The following is a 21,612-nucleotide window of genomic DNA, read 5'->3' as shown; positions in this document are numbered from 1 at the left end:
GATGCCATTGGGGGGCCACTACAATGTAGCTGGTGCTGTCTCCTTGGGGCAGGAGCCTTCCTGATGAGAGTAACATCACAGCATCATGGTAAAATTGCCCTCAATACGTCAATCAATTGGCTTCCCTCCTTTAGTTAATGAGGAGAAAAGCCACATTCCTACTGCTGCGAATATACTCACGTGATGGGTAATCCTTGGCTTCTATCCTGATATTATGTTATCATCCCTTCCATCTCATAACTCTCACAATGTACCGGCACAATCCAGTCCAAAGAGGCAGTGAGACATGAATGAAGGAAACAATTGAGCTAAAGGCAAGCAGAGTTTTTGTTTTATTTCTGTCACAGGATGTGGGCAGCACTGTCTTCGACCAGCATTAATTGCTCGCATGCAATTGTTCCAGCAAGTTCTGATATGCTGTCCATTTGAACTGCTACACCCCTTAGGTTGTAGGTATATTCATGAGAGGAAGTTCCAAGATTTTGATCTCATGACAGTAAAGAAATGGCAATTTTGTTCCAAAATCAGAATGGTGAGTAGCTTGGAGGGTTAATTGTAGGTGGTGGTGTTCCCATGTCTCTACTGCCCTTTCCCTTCTAGATGGTAGTGGTTGTGGATTTGGAAATTGCTTTAGTGAGTTGTTGCAGTGCAGCTTATGGATGCTACAGCCTGCTGAGCACTGGTGGTAAAGAGACTGAATGGTAAAAGGTGAGGATGGCTTTGTAAAGTGGGTTGCTTTGTCCTTGACAGTTTCAGGCTTCTTGAGTGTTGTCAGAGCTTTACCCATCCAGGCAAGTGGAGCTATTTTATCACACTTTTGAATTATTCTTTGTAGATGGTGGGCAGGTTCTGAGATATACACCACAGAATATCGAGCAGTTGTCGTGCTGGCCCAGTTCAGTTTCCATTCCATGATAACAGATGAGGCAAATGGAAAGTGAGATGTGTAGAAAAGAGTAACGGAGAGTCAAAGAGAAATGGTAATGTGCACTCTCCCAAAACAAGTTCGACTGGGGATGGGAGAGACTTTAATCAGGCTGTGTGATATTGGGTGGGGACTCAGCTACCTTCCTCCTTCCACCCCGATTGCATTTGTGGTGAAAAGGCTCCTGTATGACTTTGTGCCCTGCCATCCATTGATGCTCTCAGAGGGGAAAGGAAACTCACTTCAGGCCTCCTCCCGCTGCCAATGATGCTGAGGTCACCAAGAAGGAAGTGAAGACCCTGCTGTGCTTGTCTTTGGGCTTCTGAGAGGTGAGGACAGCGAGCCTCGTTTGAAGGCCTGAATGAGGGTTCCTGCATTCAGCAGGATAGAAATGCTGAAAGTTACACCCTTTCCCTTGCTGCTGAAACCTCGCTATCTCTATCTGTTCTGATATGCTTCCCACCAGGCCCCTTTCACCATTGCCTATCTGTGCCTGAATTCCTCATCAGTCAGAGGTGATCTGGGAGTGTTGCACAGCCACAACTTCCCCGGTAGTTTTCCTGCTTACAGAAAAGCTGGCAGTTCCTGGCTGGCAAACCTTGCGGCCCTGGGTGGTTTGATCTTGAGCAAGGCCCACCTGCCGGCCCATGTAGCCTGAGTGACACAAGATACAAATGGCCTTCCCAAAAAGAGGTGACCCAGAGGCCTAATCACATCTGCGAGATGTCACCCTCTGACAACTGTATGGAAATCAGAGAGAGACGGAGCAAGAAAGAGGAATGAAGTAACAGAGATGGGACAAAGGAGTGAGCTAGTGCATGATAGAAAATATGAGATACATGTCTTCACTCTTACGTTTCTCCAAAAACAATTCAAGAATATCAGCTAATGATAGGTAATTTTAAATGAATAGCTCTAAATGAACAGCTGGATTAATTCACTTTCATGTTCTCTCCTATACAGTGTATCGAGGTTTCTGGACAGTTTTTATAGTACTGGGAGTGGTTGTTGCACTTGTCGGAGGATTTCTGTTGGTTTGTGCAGTGCCGTTTGTGAATGCCAAACTCTATAAATTAGGAGGTGGATTCCTTTTGGCTTCTGGTAAGTTACTATTCACATACAACAATCACACGGTATAGGTATGTAACAAAGTAATGAACCTTGTCTTCCTTACTCAAAGACTGTTCTCGAATATTTTCAATGTCTAAATGCTTAGTGTTGAGCTCTGAACACCAGGTAAGTCCAAGGTATTTTATACATTATATCTTAGATGTCCCCGTTTCTATGTTTGTAATAGGCATTCTTCATACTGTTTGAAAATGTTCGTTCCATGCTTATAGAGAATCATAGAGTTGTACAGCATGGAAACCGACCTTTCAGTCCAACCAGTCCATGCCAACCATAATCCCAAACTAAATCAGTCCCATCTGCCTAAACAATGTATACAATTTGTCCACTTTTCTCAGAGTCCACACTTAGGCTTAACTAATCAAGCACAATGAAGATCAATAGTAAACAGCCTCACATAATCAAACACAGAACAATTGAACGCTATACTGAGGCACATCACTGATCTGTTTTGAGTCAGCTAGTCTTGACTGAGTTATTAGAACAGGGTAACAATTGATCCAAATGGATCAATGTTAAGTTCAGAGAAATGTTTTCAGGGAGATTTCCTGCCTTTAATGGTCGTTCATTAAGGTGAATTCAGCATCTCCATCCATCAAGAATTCACACTCAAAGTTAATATTGAAGCCCAGGTTATAATGTTGCAGTGCTGTCTGATGACTCTTCTTTGAAACAGTTTCCTTCTAGAAGCACAGGAAAGCTGAAATTATGTTAACACCAGACAATCACAAAATTTGGTAAGACCCATCTGGTCAGACAGCCTACTGAAGGAGGTGAAACTCTCTGTTTCCAGTTGGGTGAGACATCAGAATGTTAACATGACCTATTAACTCATAACTCATTCTGTCTCAGCTCCTTTCAGAAACAGGAGACAGCGGAAAGAATTTGAAGAGAATGTTGAAGGACAGAAAAGTTGCTTTCCTTGTTTTCTCAGCCTATTTTAATTCCATTATTTTCGTTGGCCTGTGCATCAAACGCGTGCATAATGCTGTTTTTTAGACATCACCCTGTTACTCTTGTTCCCCAAATGACCCATCTGAGATTGGCTAAACTAGCTTATAAATTGGTATCTAAATCCAGAGCTTCCATTTACCAACATTATAACATTGTACCAACAACTATCTCGTTATTGAACTTCATATGCTCTGGTTATACATTTGAATTATTACTTCCAATTGCATGGTCGGTTTGCAATTTGATTTCTGTGTGACTTTAATGCTAATATATAAGGCTTATTTTACTCTCAGCTAATCAATAAAATAGACTGTTTGAAATAGACTCAATGTATGGACTAATGATTTGTTTAATCAGAATCTGCTTAATACAATCATTCAGGATGATCAGAAAAGTTTCAGAGAAAAAGTAAAAGCAAGATACTGCTGATGCTGGAGATTTGAATTAAAAACTGAAAGTGCTGGAGAAACTCAGCAGGTCCAGCAGATACTGTAGAGAGAGAAACAAAGTTAACATTTCAAGTCCCATGTGATTTTTCAGCACTTAGTTTGATTGCAGAGAAAAATGAGCGACTGCTCAGTGGGACTCTAGGTGTTGCACATGCAGCGGACAAAACAATGTCTGAAAGGAACATTCTTCTCATAATATGATTCCAACAAACACCACAAACTCCTGACTTCCAAAGCCGGTCCAGCATCTACAAGACACAGATTAGGAGTGCGACAGAATACTCTTCACCTGGCTGGATGAGTGTAATTCCAACAGCACTCAAAAAGCTTGGTGTACCAGGACACACCCAACAATAATTTGCAGAATTTACTTCCACAGCCACTGACACATAGCAGCAACAGTGTGCACCATCTACAAGATGCACTGCAGCAACTCACCAAGTCTCCTTTAGTAGCAGTTTCCAAAACCATGACGTCTGTCAGCTGGAAGGATAATTGTAACATATGCATAGGGGCACCGCCACCTGTAGATTCCCCTCCAAGGTCCACATCATCCTGACTTGGAAACATATCACCGATCATTCACTGTCACTGAGTTGAAGTCCTGGAATTCTCTTCCTAAGAGCACTGTGGTTGTCCCTACACTCAAAACTGCAACAGTCCAAGAAGGTAGTTCGACCAGTGCCTTCTCAATGGCAATTAGGAATGTGGGGAAACTGCTGGCCGAGCCAGTGACACCCATATCCTGTGAATCAATAAAATATTGAAAACTCCAATCAATTCTCCCCTCAACTATCAATAATCCTCCAAGGATAATAATAACTGTGTATCCAATTTATGAGGCTTGCAGCCCTGAAAGCACTCAAAGGTCTTTCATAGATAGCAAAGTGTGGAGCTGGATGAACACAGCAGGCCAGGCAGCATCAGAGGAGCAGGAAGGCTGACGTTTCAGGTCTGGGCCCTTCTTCAGAAGTCCTTCAATCTGTCTAAAGCTTTCACATCCTTCCTAACGTGTGGCACACAGAATTGGAAACGATAATCCAGTTGAAGGCCAACCAGAATTACATAAATATTCCACATAAATTCTTGGTTTTGTATTGTACGCCTCTATGTATAAAATCCATTATCCTTGTACACTTTTTTTAAGCACTTTCTAAACCTACCTTGGCATCTTGCTGACTTGTGTACATGCACACCCATGGTTAGTTTCTCCCGGGGATAAGCAGGGCAGGCAGGGAACTCCTATAAATTGTTCAGGGTACCTTTTGTGGCCAATTACTGAACACTTAAGGGCCTCTCAAGTGCTCTTTCAATTTTTCACATGGTGGACAGAAGAGTGTGACAAGTTTGAAGCCTGCTGTTTCTCCCACTGCTCAGACTACTGTTGAGAGAAAGAGGTATCTCCTTTATAGGCCCTTTGAGGCCCCCTCCCCTTCCTGAACTCTGCCCTACCCTGACCTGTGAACTAAAGCATCCAATTCCCTCACTCCCTCACCAAGGTCTCATAGACATGGCGATGTGTGAAAGTAAAAAAGGGGTCTAACCGCAATGAGGTGAAGGAGTGCTACAGACAGTCAGGGGTTGCCATTACAGTCAGCCTAATGGCTTGTCAGATTACACAGGGGGTTGGCCTGTATGTCAAGGGTAAGCAATCCAGGAACTACAGGTACGTCCTTCCGTGTGCTATTGTGATATCAGTCTGGTGGGTGGGATGGGCCAGACAAGGGGAGGATCGAGTATGATGGAAGAACAGTTTGTGAGCATGTATGTGTTGGAGGGTTGAGGAGGTAGTCCCTGCGAGTAAACGGGAAATGCAGAGAACATGAAAGGCTTGCAGTTTGGAAGGATGAGCCATTCCGTGCCCATGATGCAGCAACAGCGAGTGTTGTAGTCCGTCAGCCTTTGATGAGATGCATGTAATGCAGTAAAATTAGACCGAGTGCTGGATCTTGAGTGTAAGGTAGCAACATGATGACACTTACACTCGCTGAACACAGAAAATCATTTGCCTCTTGTGATGCTACCCTTTTAACGCAGGACATCTCATTGACTGGTGCAAAAAGGCATCCAGAAGCGTGTCTGGCTGGCGATGATGGTGTATGGTTATTTTGAGCCCAAGATAGGACTCACAGGTTGCATGTTGCATCAACTAATCTATTAGAATGCAGCTTTTCTGGTCACCTACAGCCTTAGCAGTTTCATTTAAAAAATATATATGATAGCATAACTTGAAACTATGGTTCACACCTACGCTTAGTGGTAGATTGAGAAATAAAGGTAGGTATCAGTATGGAGAAGGTCATTTTTCGTACCAGCCTAATTCATCTGGTTAACCTAATATAATTAATATAATCGATATGCAACTATACTAATCTTATAATTCGTGGACACTTCACCCTTAACAACCTAATTATCATATTCTACAAGATTAGGTCTACTGAACATTAATTTAACATGCAAGGTCTCTTCGCTGATTCAACCTGCATGTGTAAATTGTCTGATTAGTGAGTCAAATTAAGAAGACTCCCTTTCTGCAAGCTGAACATTACTCTTTTGATTTTTAAAAATACACCAAAATGTTTGAGTTACATGTAAAAGTCTGGAAAGTCTTGGACTACCATTGTATTAACCATTTCCCAGATCTGTTAAAATAAAAATAATATGAGAGTGCTCAGGAATAATATGACAACAAAGGAATTCTCCATGGAGCTATTGATACATCACTGATCCTCTTGGTGCAGGGAGCAGTGAAAGAGTTAAATCTGACTTAGTTGTGATTTATGCATATTAATTAAATTTTAGTTGCTAGGTGTTCCCAACCTTAAAGAAAAACAAATTTATTAAGCTATACAAATATCTTCTTAGAAAAGTAAATCTTCAGATAAAAGCAGTAATAATTCAGTGTTTTGAAATTCAGAAATTCAGAAATGGAGTAAATGATGGTGAATTGTATAATAATTCATATATCATTACAACTGAGTCAAAACACCTGGAAATTCCTACGGAACAGCATATCTTATTAGTACAACAAGAAAGGCCCATCAACAACATGTTCTCACGGGCATGGAAGAGTGAGTAGTAAATGCCAGCTTTGCCAACAATGTTCAAACCCCAGGAATGAACACAAATATGTAAACAGTTAGTCATAGCATGCATCAGGCATGTGTCAAATTGGGGAATATTGTTATTGACCATGTAAAATATAAATAGGACTGGGAGCTAGCAGAACTGATTTCAGGGGTAAGGAGCTATGCACGGCATTTCAAATACAAGTAATGCTTTGCTAAGTGTATTTTTTTCTGTTCTCATGTGAAAAGACCTCTCTAGTGAAGTTTCACATCTCGTTCAAAGCAAAGTACGTAACCATATCTTTGCAATCCGTTATCTGTACCTTTATTCTAACAATAGAGACTTCATCCTGAGTCTTAAAAGAGGTCATACGTGATATTTGGTATTGAATGTCCAAAATTTACTAGAACCTAAAAAGTAGTCAATATAACTCCTGTAATCAAGAAGGGAGGGAGGTAGAAAATAGGAAAACGTAGGCCAGTTAAGTTAATATCAGTCATGTAGAAGGTGTCAGAAATGATCAGACGATACGAAGGTGGGTCACGTTGTGAACAGTGCAGAGGGCTGTTCTAGGTTACAAAGGGACATTGATAGAATGCAGAGCTGGGCTGAGAAGTGGCAGATGGAGTTTAACCCTGAAAAGTGTGAGGTGATTCATTTTGGAAGGACAAACTTGAAAGCAGAATACAGGGTTAACAGAAAGATTCTTGGCAGTGTGGAGGAGCAGAGGGATCTTGGGGTTCATGTTCACAGTTCCCTGAGAGCTGCCACCAAGGTGGATAGAGTTGTTAAGAAGGCGTATGGTGTGTTAGCTTTCATTAATACAGGGATTGAGTTCAAGAGCCGTGAAGTTATGCTCCGGCTATACAAAAGCCTGGTTCGGGCACATCTGGAGTATTGTGTCCAGTTCTGGTCACCTCATTACAGGAAAGATATGGAAGCATTGGAAAAGGTGCAGAGGAGATTTACCAGGATGTTGCCTGGAATGGAGGGAAGGTCTTACGAGGAAAGGTTGAGAGAGCTAGGGCTTTTCTCTTTAGAACGACGAAGGATGAGAGGTGACTTGATAGAGGTGTACAAAATGATCAGAGGTATAGACAGAGTAGACAGCCAGAGACTTTTTCCTAGGGTGGAGGTAGCTTTTACGAGGGGACATAGTTTTAAAGTGAAAGGAGGTAGATATCGGGGAGACATCAGAGGTAGGTTCTTTACTCAGAGAGTGGTCGGAGCGTGGAATGCATTGCCGGAGAGGGTAGTGGAGTCGGCCTCATTAGGGGCATTTAAGCGGCTATTAGATAGGCATATGGATGATAGTATAAAGTAGCGGTGGAGGTTAGATAGACCTTAGGTTTAGGGTAAAAGTTTTGCACAACATTGTGGGCCGAAGGACCTGTACTGTGCTGTACTGTTCTATGTTCTGTGTTCTATTCAGGAAACTGTAGCTGGGCAGTTAGAAAACAGAAAATGTCCAGAAGACTCATCATGGTGTTGTCAAAGGGAAATCATACTTAACCAATTATTTGAGTTCATTAAAGAAGTTGCATGCACAGTGAATAAAGGGAGGTTGGTAGATGTATTGTACTTGGATTTCAAGAAGACATTTGACAATGAGCAAAAGGATATTGCTTAAATGTGAGAATTCATCAAGTTGGAGTAACATATTAGCGTGTGTAGAAGGTTGACTGGCTGGTAGAAAATGGAAAATCATTTCACCTAACGAAGGAGCAGTGCCCCGAAAGCTTGTGATTTCAAATAAACCCGTTGAACTATAACCTGGTATCATGTGACTTCTGATTTTGTCCACCCTCAGTCCAACACTGGCACCTCCACACAGAGAATAGAAAGTCTGCAAAAATGATTCTTTTTCCAATGTGACAATTGGAGCTGTGCAGGGGTCTGTGCAGACACTTCAGCTGTTTTGAATTGACATCAATGACTCAGGTGAAGAGAGTGAAGACATTGTAGCTACATTCGCAGCTGACTCAAAGATAAGGAGGAAAATATGTCAGTGAAGAGGCAGTACAGAAGTTGCAGATAGAAATAGTTTGAGTGTATGAGCAAACATTTGGCAGATGGAATATAATGTCAGAAAAAAATGTAAAGTTGTTCACTTAGGCAGGAAGAATAAAAAGAAAACAAAAAATTCCTTAAATGGAAATTTACTGCGGAAGCCTGCGGAGGTACCTGTGTGTTCTCATACTGGAGTCATAGAAAGGCAGTATTGAGGTACAACATGGAATCAGCATGGAATTAAGAAGGCTCATGCAACTCTATATCTATGGAGAGGAAATTGGACATAAAAGTAGCTACGTTATTCTTCATTTACACAGGGTATTGGTGAGATCACATCTTAAATACTGTGTGCAGTTTTGGTTTCTTATTTGACCAAGGATGCAAATATGTCAGAGGCAATTCAAGAGAGATTTACTAGATTGTCACCTAGAATGTATGGGTTGTCTTGTGAGAAAAGCTTGAGCAGACTAGGCTTGTTTCAACTGGAGTTTAGAAGAAAGGTGATTTGATTAAAGGTACAAAATCTTGAATGGCTTTGACAATATGGCCCTGGAAAGAATGTTTCCCCTTGTAGGTGAGTCCAGAACTAGGAGACACTGTTTAAAAATTATGGGTTGCCTTTTTTGGACGTAGATGAGATGAAGTTTTTTTCTCATAGTGATTTCTGTGACTTTGGGCCTCAAAAGATGATGGAAGTAGGATCATTGAACATTTTTGAGACAGCAGTGGTTAGATTCTATTTAAGCAGGCAAATCAAGGGTTTTTGGGATAGATGGGAATGTGGATTTCAAAACGCGAACATACCAGCCATGATGTTATTGATTGACGCAAAAGATCTGAGGGGCTCATATCTGTTCCTAATTGTGTGTGCTGAGCACGTACAGAGACTGGGACCTGAGTGTGCAGGGTTCCAGAGATGTCCTGTCTTACTCTCTCCTGTATGAGGAGTTAATATCTAATCAAGAGTTTTACTGTTCACAAGCAACTGTGTGAGCATCATTCCATTAACAACCCAGATCTGACCTTGCTACATGGTGAGTTGTCTCAGAGAAGGATTGACCGTGTCAGGGGAGCATATGAAGACAAGCCTAATGGCAGTATGTCTCAGTGTGTGGAGGACAAGTCCAGATCAGCAAATTGGCCACAGAAGAGAGGGAAAATCCCGAAGAGCAGCCCAACAGCAACAGGGAACTTCAAGGCTAACCCAGTCACCAGACCAGTTTGTAACATCTCATGCACCATGGGAACTGTAGATTTTGACTTGGATGGCAATGAATTCTGCCCTAACCTGCTCCAGAACAATGTGGAATGCACAGGCCCAGACAGGCCAAACAAGCGTGGAGTTACCCTTGAGGAAGCGGAATGGAAAGCGCAGTGCAGCAGCAACAGGGAAGCGTGAGGTAAAAGTACCAGCCCCCATTTTGAAAGCTCCTCGCACTGACACAAAGAAGGTCCATCAGAAGAAGAAGAAAGACCCTGCCCAATCATCCAAACACTGTGAGAGCAGGGGAAAGAAGGTCATTTCTCAAAATCTAAACAGCTTAAAAACACCACCATTTAAAAAACCACATGATAGCCACCTTTAAAATCGGCTCTGTACAGCAAACTATTTTTCCCGGGGAAATCACAGACGAGAACATAAGAACATACAAGCCCGCTCCGCCATTCAATAAGATCATGGCTGATCTTTCTGTGGCCTCAGCTCCACTTACCTACTCTCTCACCATAACCCGTAGTTCCTTCACTTTTCAAAAAATTATCTATCTTAGTTTTAAAAACATTCAGTGAGGAAGCCTCACCTACTTCACTGGGCAGGGAATTCCACAAATTCACAACCCTTTGGGTGAAGAAGTTCCTCCTCAGTTCGGTCCTAAATCTGTTCCCCCTAATTTTGAGGCTATGCCCGCTTGTTCTAGTTTTACCTGCCAGTGGAAACACCCTCCCTACTTCTACCTTATCTACTCCCTTCATTATTTTATATGTTTCTATAAGATCCCTCACCCCCGCCCCCACCATTGTTCTAATTTCCAATGAATATAATCCCAGTTTACTCAGCCTTTCCTCATAAGCCAACCCTCTCAACTCCAGAATCAACCTAGTGAATCTCCTCTGCGCAATCAATGCTGAAGTGTCAACATTGAATTCAATAGGCATCTCCATGGTACACGAGTTAGAGTCACTCTTCCGGTGCTGGTGTGATTGATTGTGAAAGATTATTCTGCATCCTTCATTTGTCAAGTTTCCAGGGCCAGGAGGAATTGACCTCGTCTTCAAAAGTGAGCTTTTGACAATGTTAAAACAGAAAAGAAAAGAAAGTTTAGAAACATTGTATGTTACCCACAGCTAGCCAGTCCATTGGTGAGAAGGAATGCCTGCATGGGTCTCAACCTCATCCATAAAATCAGAAATGAGCAAACGAATTTAAGTAACACTTTCCAAAACTCTTTAGGAGCCTGGGAAAACTAAAGCCTGTTACCACATGATGTCGAAGGCAAATGCAAACTCATCTGCTTGTTGATACTTAGGAGGTTCACACACCCACTTCCAAAATGGGTACAACTTGTACTGAAGTGATTCTTCAGCAGCAGTTTATTTCAGCTGTGTTCCAATGGACCATGCAGAGCTCTGCTACGGTACAGTTTGAAAAAAACTGAATAGATCTGCTTGAACTTACATGGAGGTACAGGTGTCAAGACTTGTAAAGGGGCGTAACCTTCATCAAATTGGACTCAAAGGATGGCTTTTGGCATCTTCCCTTAGAAGCGAAGTTCGAAATTGCTAACTTGCTAACTACACCATAACACCCAGTGGATGCTATATGCTAGACTCCTGGACTCTGACCCATCCTGTTCATGAACAATGATGCATTTGCAATTCTGAACAGTCATATAGCAGATTGGTGTTTTTAATGTTTTGTGTAGGCAAATTTGTACATAACAAAGTGGTGGCCAGGGCATGGTGGGAAGCTATCTACTTATTGGCAGACCTGCTCATCAAAAGCAATTTAACACTTCTGAAACACTTAAGAATATAATTAAATGGGAGAACATTGGAAAGGTTTGCTGTTCCAGTGATTACTGCATAATAAATATGGCACAATTATCCCAATGTAACCAATAGCAATGGGCTCTAGTGATGCAGTGGTCATGTCCCTAGGTCAAGTCCCACCCTACTCCTGATTTGCGTCATAACACGTTTGAAAAGGTTGATTAAAATATCTGAACAGTGGCAATAAATGGAGCAGAGCATAAAGTAAATAAAAATTAGTCTTCAAAGCTCAAAGCATGGAATGTGACTGAGTAGGAGGAGACCATTCAGCCCAATGTATATGAGCTCATTCTTTCAAAGAATTATTCAATTAGTTGAACATCCTTGTGTTTTTTTCCCCTCCATAGCTCTTGTATTCAAGTTAAAAATGAAGTTAACCCCAGCCACACTTTGAGACTGTTAATCTGGGACAGCACCAGATAGCACCAACATTATTGCCCATTTTGATTTGTTGGCTGCATAGCCCTTGAGTTGTTACCAGTGTCTTTAATTTCCTTTGTGCTCAATAGATAGAAAAATCAACAATTCTATACCATTACATTAAAACACATAGCAAAGTACTTTTGTTCATATGCCTCAAAAGGTGTTTCGAACAATCATAGTAATAACCAAATATGCCATTACTGATTAGGAGCTCATCAGGGTGCAATATTAGAATTTCCTTTGAAACTTTAATTAATTGTGATTGCATTTTTAACTCCAGCTGAGCCTATTCATTACTTTGATTGTATATATACGTGCATTCCTGTATAGTACTGCAATCCTATCCAGCGAAGCAGTTAATGAGCCCATAATGTTTTCTGTAGCAGGCATCTACGGGAGAAAGGATCATGAGGAAGAGGTGAATGAACCTGCTGTGTTTGCAAATGATTACAGAGCACATTTGCTTGTTGCATCATTGGTGACACAGAGTGGAATGGGTAGAGGAAGAAAATGAAGCATCACGTTAGCAAGATAGCTGGACAATCTAGTCAGGATTTACTGCTCCATTAATTGCTTAACAACATACTGCAGCACTTTAGTGAAATGATGAAGAAAAGACAGGTTCAGTATAAGGGCTCTCGACATATATGAAAGTGTAATCTATCAGAATATTAGTACAGGATGACCGTTGAATGCTATGGTTCACAGTGTTTTAACTGGACTGTGTTACAGAAGACATGTAATAGTTAAGTCAATGGACAGAACTGCATGTTAGAGTCTTTCAAATCTCATGATCTGGAGTAAAAATTACTTTCACAACTGACCAAAGTGGTGAGGAAATCCAGCACCAAGATCTCGATGTGGGGGTACCATGGAGCAGGTGAGACCTGCACAAGGACACAGAACTGATTACCACTTACCTTGAACTGCAAGCAGGCTGCAACATGGTCTATGTGCAATGATGTCTTTCATGGGTGATGTGGGGCTGGAAGCACAAGGTCCAAGCACTCACGCAGCTTTTACAGTCAACTACTTTGTGACATGATTAGTGCTGCATTTGTTGGAATAAGGTCCAATAGTAGACAATTGTGTAGAGGCATTCCATGGCCGTCTTTGTCAAAGTATTCCATGTCCCATGTATGGAAGACTACGCTATATTGTCATTTGTCAATGATGTGAAAGGTGACTACTCACATTGATGATGACCTATTCTGTTTCTTCTGTTCCTGACCCAGGTTTAGTATAAGCATGATGATGGATACAGCCACAGCAGGCACCACTGTCGCTGTTGCTGTGATGCACTGAGAGTGCTGAGACACAGAGGAGGAATAGATGCACCAACAAGTCCAGGACCAGCAGCAACATCCACCATCTATGAGTCAGCGTCCACATTCAGAGGCTGAAGCCGGAGATCCCCTTAGAACACACAGAAGTTAGCACAGGGCCAAAAGCTGCCAATCTCAACGTCACTTCCTCCAGTTGATTGAGGTACAGAGTCAGCACAGACTGAAGGACACCCTGGGAGACCATCCACTCCACATATTGGAGAGGTACCTACAACATGAAGGAATGGGTGGCCACCCTACGCTGGTGCCTGTCAGGGTGACAGCTGCAGTGAATGTTAATGAAACTGGCTCCTTCCAAGGAGTTGCTGGGGACCTGTGTGGGACTTCTCAACCTTTGACCGACAAGGGCATCAAAGCTGTTACTGAAGAAATTTATGCCAGATCACAAGATGTCAATCTCTTTTCCCCATAATGAGGTCAGTGCAGCAACCTAGATAGTAGGCAGGGCATGATGAAAATACCACGTTGAGAGGGCCACATCATAATGCAACCAAGTTCATCAATAGTAAAGGGTTATATGCCATCAGTGTACAGGTCATCTGTGATCTTCCGTGTCACATCTTAGAGGTGTGTGCCTGGAAGCAGCCATGATGCCTAGATCCTTGAGAGTTGTCAAGGAGGTATCAGATGCTTTAAGAAGGATTGTCCCTGGGGGGACAATGGCTACCCTCTGCCACCATGACTGATGACCCCATGCATTAACTCCTGAATAAGGCTGAGCATAGATACAGTGCAGTCCATTCTTCCTGCAGGGTCAATGTGGACCAGACAATAGGCATCCTGAAGATGAAGTTCTGATGCTTGGATGGGTCTGGAAGGGCAGGACAGTATTGACTGAGTATGCTGCTTTATCCTAGCATGGTGCACTCTGCACAACGGGAACAGACAAAGAGAAGATGTGATGGAAGCTAAAGACCTGGTGCAATGGGAAAAGTCTCCCACGTATACATGATAGACCAATGAAGTGTCAGACACTACAAGCCAGACAGGACCAGCTTGATACCGGACTCCAATAAATGAGATCTGGGTGTGGTGATCATTCATCGACTATAATGTTGTTTGTGTTCAAAATGCAAGCAGCCCCTGTCTGGAATGAGGGACAAAAGTAGATCAATTCCATTTGTTTTTTACTGTTGCTGAATGAAAGTCAGGGCGTTAAAGCATTTGAAGGCTTTGCCGTATGTGCTGGCCCCACATTGAACTGTGATAAAATGTTGGGCATTAGTGATAGTAGCAGTGACTTAGTCACGTGTGATTTGGGATTAGGTTCAGGGTTAGGGTTAGAGTTAATTGTAAGATGTGATATGGTTAAGGACAGCGAGGATGTATGGCTCTGTGCTTCAGCAGCAATAAGTGTAGAATAGTGCTGTTGTATGTTCTATGAGGTGTCAGCTCTGGCACCTATGTGCCCTGCGGAGTGTCAGTTTGTGTTTGCTGTCTGACTACAAGCACAGTAAAGGACAACTCCAGACTGCCAACACTTGACCTGGTGAATGACCGTGTTTCGAAAATGGCTCTGCGGATCCAGAGATATCCTGGCAGTGATATGAGCTTCCAGTGACGGTGTGTGGGAAAGTTAGACAAATGCAGCACCTTTGGTGCATTGTACATCATTAATGAGGTAAGTTTGAGATGACAGCATGAGAAAACTCACCAGACCTTTTGGAGAGATGCTTTCCATGATACATGAAAAAATGACTTAGCTGATTTCTGATATGATTCAGCCCATAGCTTTAATGGGCTTCGTCTGTTCCTAAGAATGGGATGAATTTCTTCAGAGAGCGAAGTCCAATAATAAACCAGTTATACCTGGAAGTGAATGCACTGGTCAGAGTGAACCCCCATTTTTTATATTGCAAGTCAGACCAATATGTGTCATTTTCAAATTTTACTGTCTTTTTTCTTTCCTTCTGTAAGGTTTGTGGTGGGTCTGGTCATAGATTAATATTTTAAAAATATTAAACCAACTGGAACCCACCAAATTTTGGATTGAATGTTTCTAGGATGAGGACTAGGTGGCCTCTTGCTTGGCAATTGGAATATTTGAATGATGCTGGTAGCCTATGAGTTAATGTGTTTTGCAATTTTAATACTGTGCTGGTGGCTTTCCCAGACTTCAGTAGACCTGAAAGCTGAAGAGAAGTGGGAAGATCTATGGGACGGAGATTTATACCATTGGTTGTTGGTCAGGAAGAAAAGGAGGCATTCACTGCAACCTTGCTAGATTCTGTCATCAAACAGTACCCCCATACAAAAATGATTAGAGTTGGAAAGAAGGGTTGGAAAACAGTTAACCCTCATCAAACATCTCCCAGGCATGGCCCATGCAGGATGGTCATCATAGCTCATCAGATGCTAATGCAATCCATGACTACTTGGGGTAAAACCTAGATAATATTCAGATTTGGGCTGGTAAGTGGCTAATGCGGAGGAAAAGAAAAGCATCTCCATAGATGAGATTGACATTTAATGGCTTTACCATCACTGTATCCCTCAATACCAACATCCTTGAGGTTAACACTGACTTGAAATTGAACAGTTATAGTCATGAGAAAACTTGTTTTTTATGTAGCAGGGAACTCTGTAATGAGTAATTCCCTCTCCGACTCACCAAAACCTTTCCACCATTATGTAAGCACAAAGAAAGAGTGTGATGGAATAATATCCCCTTGCTTGATGAGTGCAACTCCTAAAACACTCAAGAAGCTTGACACCATCCAAGACAAAACAGCCCATTTGATTGATATCTCTTCCATCACTTTAAGTCGTCAGATTTTCACCTCTGGTGGGAACAGTGTGTGCAATCTATGAGATGCACTGCAGTGACTCATTGGTTACATGGACTGCAGCAGTTCAAGAAGGTGGCTCATCATTACCTTCTCAGAGCTATTAGGATTGGCAATAAATATTTACAATCCATAATAGATAAACACAAATGACCCAAATGTAAGGTGATTACATCTTCAAAAATGCACCTGATCACATCTGACATCTCTACTCGGATAAGCATTTTATTCTGGTTCTTGGAGTATAATAATTTTTTTTTTTAAATAGTGCTGCTTATATTCTCTGATGTAAAATTCCTCAGCTTCTACTGGGAGGACAATTGAGAATATACAGTAGGTTAGCTATAATTCCTGGCTGTGTTCAGGTCAGAGTCTGGTAAATGCGTATCTTGAATTTACAACAATGGGTGTTGTTAAAATATGAACTGCCATATCTCAATGGAGTTTCTTTCTTTGCAGGAATTTTATTTTCCATACTGATATTTCTGTTTGTGATATGGAAGGAACTTGTTGTGGATTTGGAAAGATACATACTCCTGGAGAGAAGGAACAGCTGCACAGATATCCTAGTCCACGTGCAGTATGGATGGTCATTCATGTTTGCAGCAGCTGGGATTCCTTTGGCCTTACTTGCTGGACTGTTATTTTATGTAACTGGCCACACCATTGACACCCATAACAAATAAGGCACAAATACTCGTGACTGGAGCATGAAGCTCTTGTGTGGTGCTAGATTATGTGCAGTGGCAAATCAAAAATGGTCTTCAATGCTCCAACATATTTGAAATTACAGAAATGTCTATCTTGTTTTGAGGTTCATGGAGTGATGAGGCCTAGGTCCATTTTCAGAAAATATTTTGTTGCGGTCTGGTGACACTTGAGAACACAGGAATTCGTTTTGATGACATTGACTGTGCTGAGGAGAATCTTACAGTCTAGATTGCAATTAATCATTTTAGCAAGTAAACACTTCACACATTCATTTGGCATTTCTTGGTCCATTGTTTTAACTCAGGCATTAACTTCATGAAATAACCCGACAGAGAAATGTCATTCGATCTAATCGATTGTTCACCCAGTACAATTATCAAAAGGAATTCCTCAGCTTTGATCTTATAAAGACAAGTTTTTTGTATTAGATTTTTTAAAAATCAAGCAATAACTGAAATTATGGTTTCAATAATGCTTTTATTCCATGACATTCTACTGAAATAAAACATACTATTTTGAATAACCCAGGTACCACATTTGTACACATAGGTATCTTAATATGCTTTTCTCATAATTTTACATTTACTGCACCAGATACAGTCTCGATGTTTTCAGTAGCTATTATTTAGTGATTGGTTGATGTGGAATAAAAGCTTTACAGTAAATGGCAGCTGACTTTAATGTGTTTCTGACCAGCTCTTTATCCACATACTCTCTAGCTGAATGTGAAAATGCATTCATGTATTTAGACCAATGACTGTTAGTGTATTATGATGTGAAAAATTTAATAGTTGTGCTTTGAAAACAGATAATAGCTTAATAACAGTGCAAGAAGCCAGATGGTGTGATGCTGTTGGTATGTTTAAATTTGCTGTTCAACTTTCAAACTCTTTCCACCATGATCCCAGTATTGTAATGGGTGTGCTGACAAAGACTATGTTACTGTACCAATTTTTACTGCTTGTTGATGCGTAAGAAATATATCATTGCTGAAAAACATATATTTTGTACCACTTTGGGCACAATGCAAATAATCTTACAATAATCATTGCTCAGAAAATGCAAAAACATCATTTTGAGAGCCTATACAAAGCATAATTCAAACGTGGACTTTACAGGGAAGGAACTCTGCACCTCAACTAAATCAAAATTTCAAAGAGGGAAGAATGAATCCAATAGTAAGACATTCAGTTGAACAGAATTGAAGACTGAGCTAAAAGTTGCATCCTTGGCACTCATAAACACATGAATAAAATACGTTGGATGAAGGTATCACTGAAACATTTAACATGATGTTTAATTTCTCTTTCCTCTTACTTTAACACCGAGTGAACTCCCTCATTTTATGTGGATGATGCTGGAGTGGAATGCTTTGAGCTTGCAAAAGCATTACTCATAGTCATTTCCAGCTGACAAAGAATCATCCACTAATTCTTGTTCAAAGATTGTGTGAAGATTCTCCACAGCACAGTCACCAATTATAACCAGGGCTGAGCCAGAATTTTGAAATAGGAAGCTATAGCCAGAACAAAAACACAAGTTGCTGAAAAAGCTCAGCAGGTCTGGCAGCATCTATCAGAGTTAACGTTTCGGGTCCGGTGACCCTCCCTCAGAACCGGACCCGAAACATTAACTCTGATCCTTTTCTTCACAGATGCTGCCGGACCTGCTGAGCTTTTCCAACAACTCCTGTTTTTGTTCCTGCTTTACAGCATCCGCAGTTCTTTCGGAAGCTTATAGCCAGGTGATTAGCAATTTTTGGGATCTTAGAATAACTGGCCAAGGAAAGGTATGCAAGGTTATTTGACTGTGCAGAATGGCCAGAATTGGAATCAGGAAAGCACTAATCTTAAAACTCCTGACCGTTGTAGTAAAGGAAATCTTCAGGCTTGTCCATGAGCATTTTGAAGTGAAAAAAGATCTCCACTGACTGATAACCGTCACTCTCTTCGGATATGATTTTGTAAATTGTAAAGTTTTGTTGTTTTCTAATGCACCAAAGGCTTGCGAAGTTCCTGACCACTAGCAAATGTTGTCTCTTGTTGAATGTTGTGCCATTGTGTCTCAGTGTGAAGGTGGCGCAAGTTCAGCACTGTCTACTACCTTCATTCCTTTCCTCTTACCGCAGATACACATTTTAGCACAATACCAAGGCAATTACTCCGTCTCCCCACAGTTTGCACGATGAAAAATTCGAATGACAAGCAGACATTGAGAATCAAATATCCTCGATCGGAAACATTGGTCAAGTCTCCTGTGACAGCCGATTAACCAGTACAAAGGATTCACCACTCTAGAAAAGATGAATTGAGTGGATGAACTGTGGTTTCTACACATCAAAAACTGCAGGTGTCCCAGCAGGTAAACGAAGACATTAATCAAAGCGACAATATTGTTTATAAAGAGGACATTAATTGAAGCACTTATACAAATCTATGGATCAAAGGTTGGAGAACATCGATTCTACTTTGATCTGACTAGCTTGTTAAACCTCAGAATGACTATAATGTGGTTTGATCTGAAGAAAAATTCAAATATCACAGTGCCTGCTATATATCACATGAATCGAGCTACAACAGAACACTGAGGGATCACAGTGATGTGTCATTTTCTATCTGAATCAGTTTTTTAGACTAGGTAGTCACTTATAGCAGATCTTCGTTCAATAAGAAGACTCAGATCTGATTATATTGTCGCTTTGATTAATGTCTTCGTTTACCTGCTGGGACACCTGCAGTTTTTGATGTGTAGAAACCACAGTTCATCCACTCAATTCATCTTTTCTAGAGTGTTGAATCCTTTGTACTGGTTAATCAGCTGTCGCAGGAGACTTGACCAATGTTTCCGATCGAGGATATTTGATTCTCAGTGGCTGCTTGTGATTGGAATTTTTCATCGTGCAAACATTACTGTGGGGAGACGGAGTAATTGCCTTGGTATTGTGCTAAAATGTGTATCTGCGGTAAGAGGAAAGGAATGAAGGTAGTAGACAGCGCTGAACTTGCGCCACCTTCACACTGAGACACAATGGCACAACATTCAACAAGAGACAACATTTGCTAGTGGTCAGGAAATTCGCAAGCCTTCGGTGATTATATTGTCGTGTCCTGGTTCTGATGTTGACTCCATTCTGAGAGAGCGTGCTCCAGTACCTTTCCTGCCATGTGAAGACAGGCATGAAGTTGTTGGTAGAAAGAAAGACCAACTAGAGTCATAGAACATAGAACATAGAACATAGAACAGTACAGCACAGTACAGGCCCTTTGGCCCACGATGTTGTGCTGACCTATTATCCTACTCTAAGATCAAACTACCTAGCATACCCTACATTCTACTAATGTCCATGTGCGAATCCAAGAGTCACTTAAATGTCCCTAATGTATCTGGCTCCACTACCACCGCCGGCAGCGCATTCCACGCACCCACCACTCTCTGTGTAAAGAACCTACCTCCGACATCTCCCCTATACCTACCTCCAATCACCTCAAAATTATGCCCCCTCATAATAGTCATTTCCACCCTGGGAAAAATTCTCTGGCTATTCACTCTACCTATGCGTCTCATCATCTTGTACACCTCTATCAAGTCACCTCTCATCCTTCTTCGTTCCAATGAGAAAAGCCTTAGCTCCCTCAACCTTTCCTCATAAGACCTGCCCTCCAGGCAGCATCCTGGTAAATCTCCTCTGCACCGTCTCTGAAGCTTCTACATCCTTCCTATAATGAGGCGACCAGAACTGAACACAATATTTCAAGTGTGGCCTAACCAGGATTTTATCGAGCTGAAACATAACCTCGCGGCTCTTAAACTCAATCACCCTGCTAATGAAAGCCAACACACCATACAACTTCTTAACAACCCTATCAACTTGGGTGGCAACTTTGAGGGATCTATGGACATGGACCCCAAGATCCCTCTGTTCCTCCACACTGCCAAGAATCCTGCCATTAACCCTGTATTCTGCACTCAAATTCGACCTTCCAAAATGAATCACATCACACTTTTCTGGGTTGAATTCCATCTGCCACAACTTTGTCCAGCTCTGCATCCTGTCAATGTCCCTTTGCAACCTACAACAGCCCTCCACGCTGTCAACAACTCCACCAACCTTCGTGTCATAGAGTCATAGAGTCATACTGCATGGAAACAAACCCTTTACTTTGTTGACCCAGGAGGGCATCGTCCTCACAAGACTTAGGAACGGGCTGCGGTTTTCGGTCCCTCAGAGCCTGCATCACTTCAGAGAACTGCAGCAGTAATCTCTACAACAAGACTGGCAGAGTCCCTCATCCTATCTCGCATTACACACATCCATGTCTCACTGAAGAAAAGTAACATAAAGCTCTCTACATATTAGTGAATTGTTATTTAGCACACTTTACTGAGTCCTGACCTGCAACACCAGATGATGGATCTAGTCACCTCCATCCTTGCTTCACAGAAATCAGAGAATAATATAAGCTCCCTGATACAAAGGGGCCTATTTAGCCTATACCCTGTTCCTGTTAGTTGCAGAATGTTACCAGCGTAATGCTGCCTTCCAGCCTTAAGTCTCGAGCCCTGCAGGTTACTGCTCTTCAAGGAAGGATCAAAGCATTTCTTAAATGTTGTGACAACTCTTTCAGACAGTGAATTCCAGGTTCCCACTGCACTCTGGCTGTGAAAATTATTCCCCACCTGTCCTCTCATGTTTCTATCAATTATTTTAAATCCATGTCTCTTCCAGTATTTTCAATGTGCATTCGACAATTGATGATGTG

At 41.6% G+C, this 21,612-nt stretch overlaps 1 protein-coding gene across 1 annotated transcript in view; it reads left to right on the top strand.

The window, feature by feature from the left end:
• LOC109915385 (transmembrane protein 182-like) overlaps window positions 1-16,827 on the top strand; it is a 30,233-nt gene extending 13,406 nt beyond the window's left edge. The window contains exons 5-6 of the mRNA XM_048605441.1: window positions 1,889-2,026; window positions 16,601-16,827. Of these exons, the coding sequence (XP_048461398.1) occupies window positions 1,889-2,026; window positions 16,601-16,827 (365 nt within the window). The remainder of the gene's footprint in view (window positions 1-1,888; window positions 2,027-16,600) is intronic.
• The last annotated feature ends 4,785 nt before the right edge of the window (window positions 16,828-21,612 follow it).

Source organism: Rhincodon typus, chromosome 14 (assembly GCF_021869965.1).
Source record: "Rhincodon typus isolate 14 chromosome 14, sRhiTyp1.1, whole genome shotgun sequence".
Lineage (NCBI taxonomy): Eukaryota > Metazoa > Chordata > Chondrichthyes > Orectolobiformes > Rhincodontidae > Rhincodon > Rhincodon typus.
Note: the sequence above shows the minus strand (reverse complement) of the source record. Positions and strands in the feature narration are given on the sequence as shown.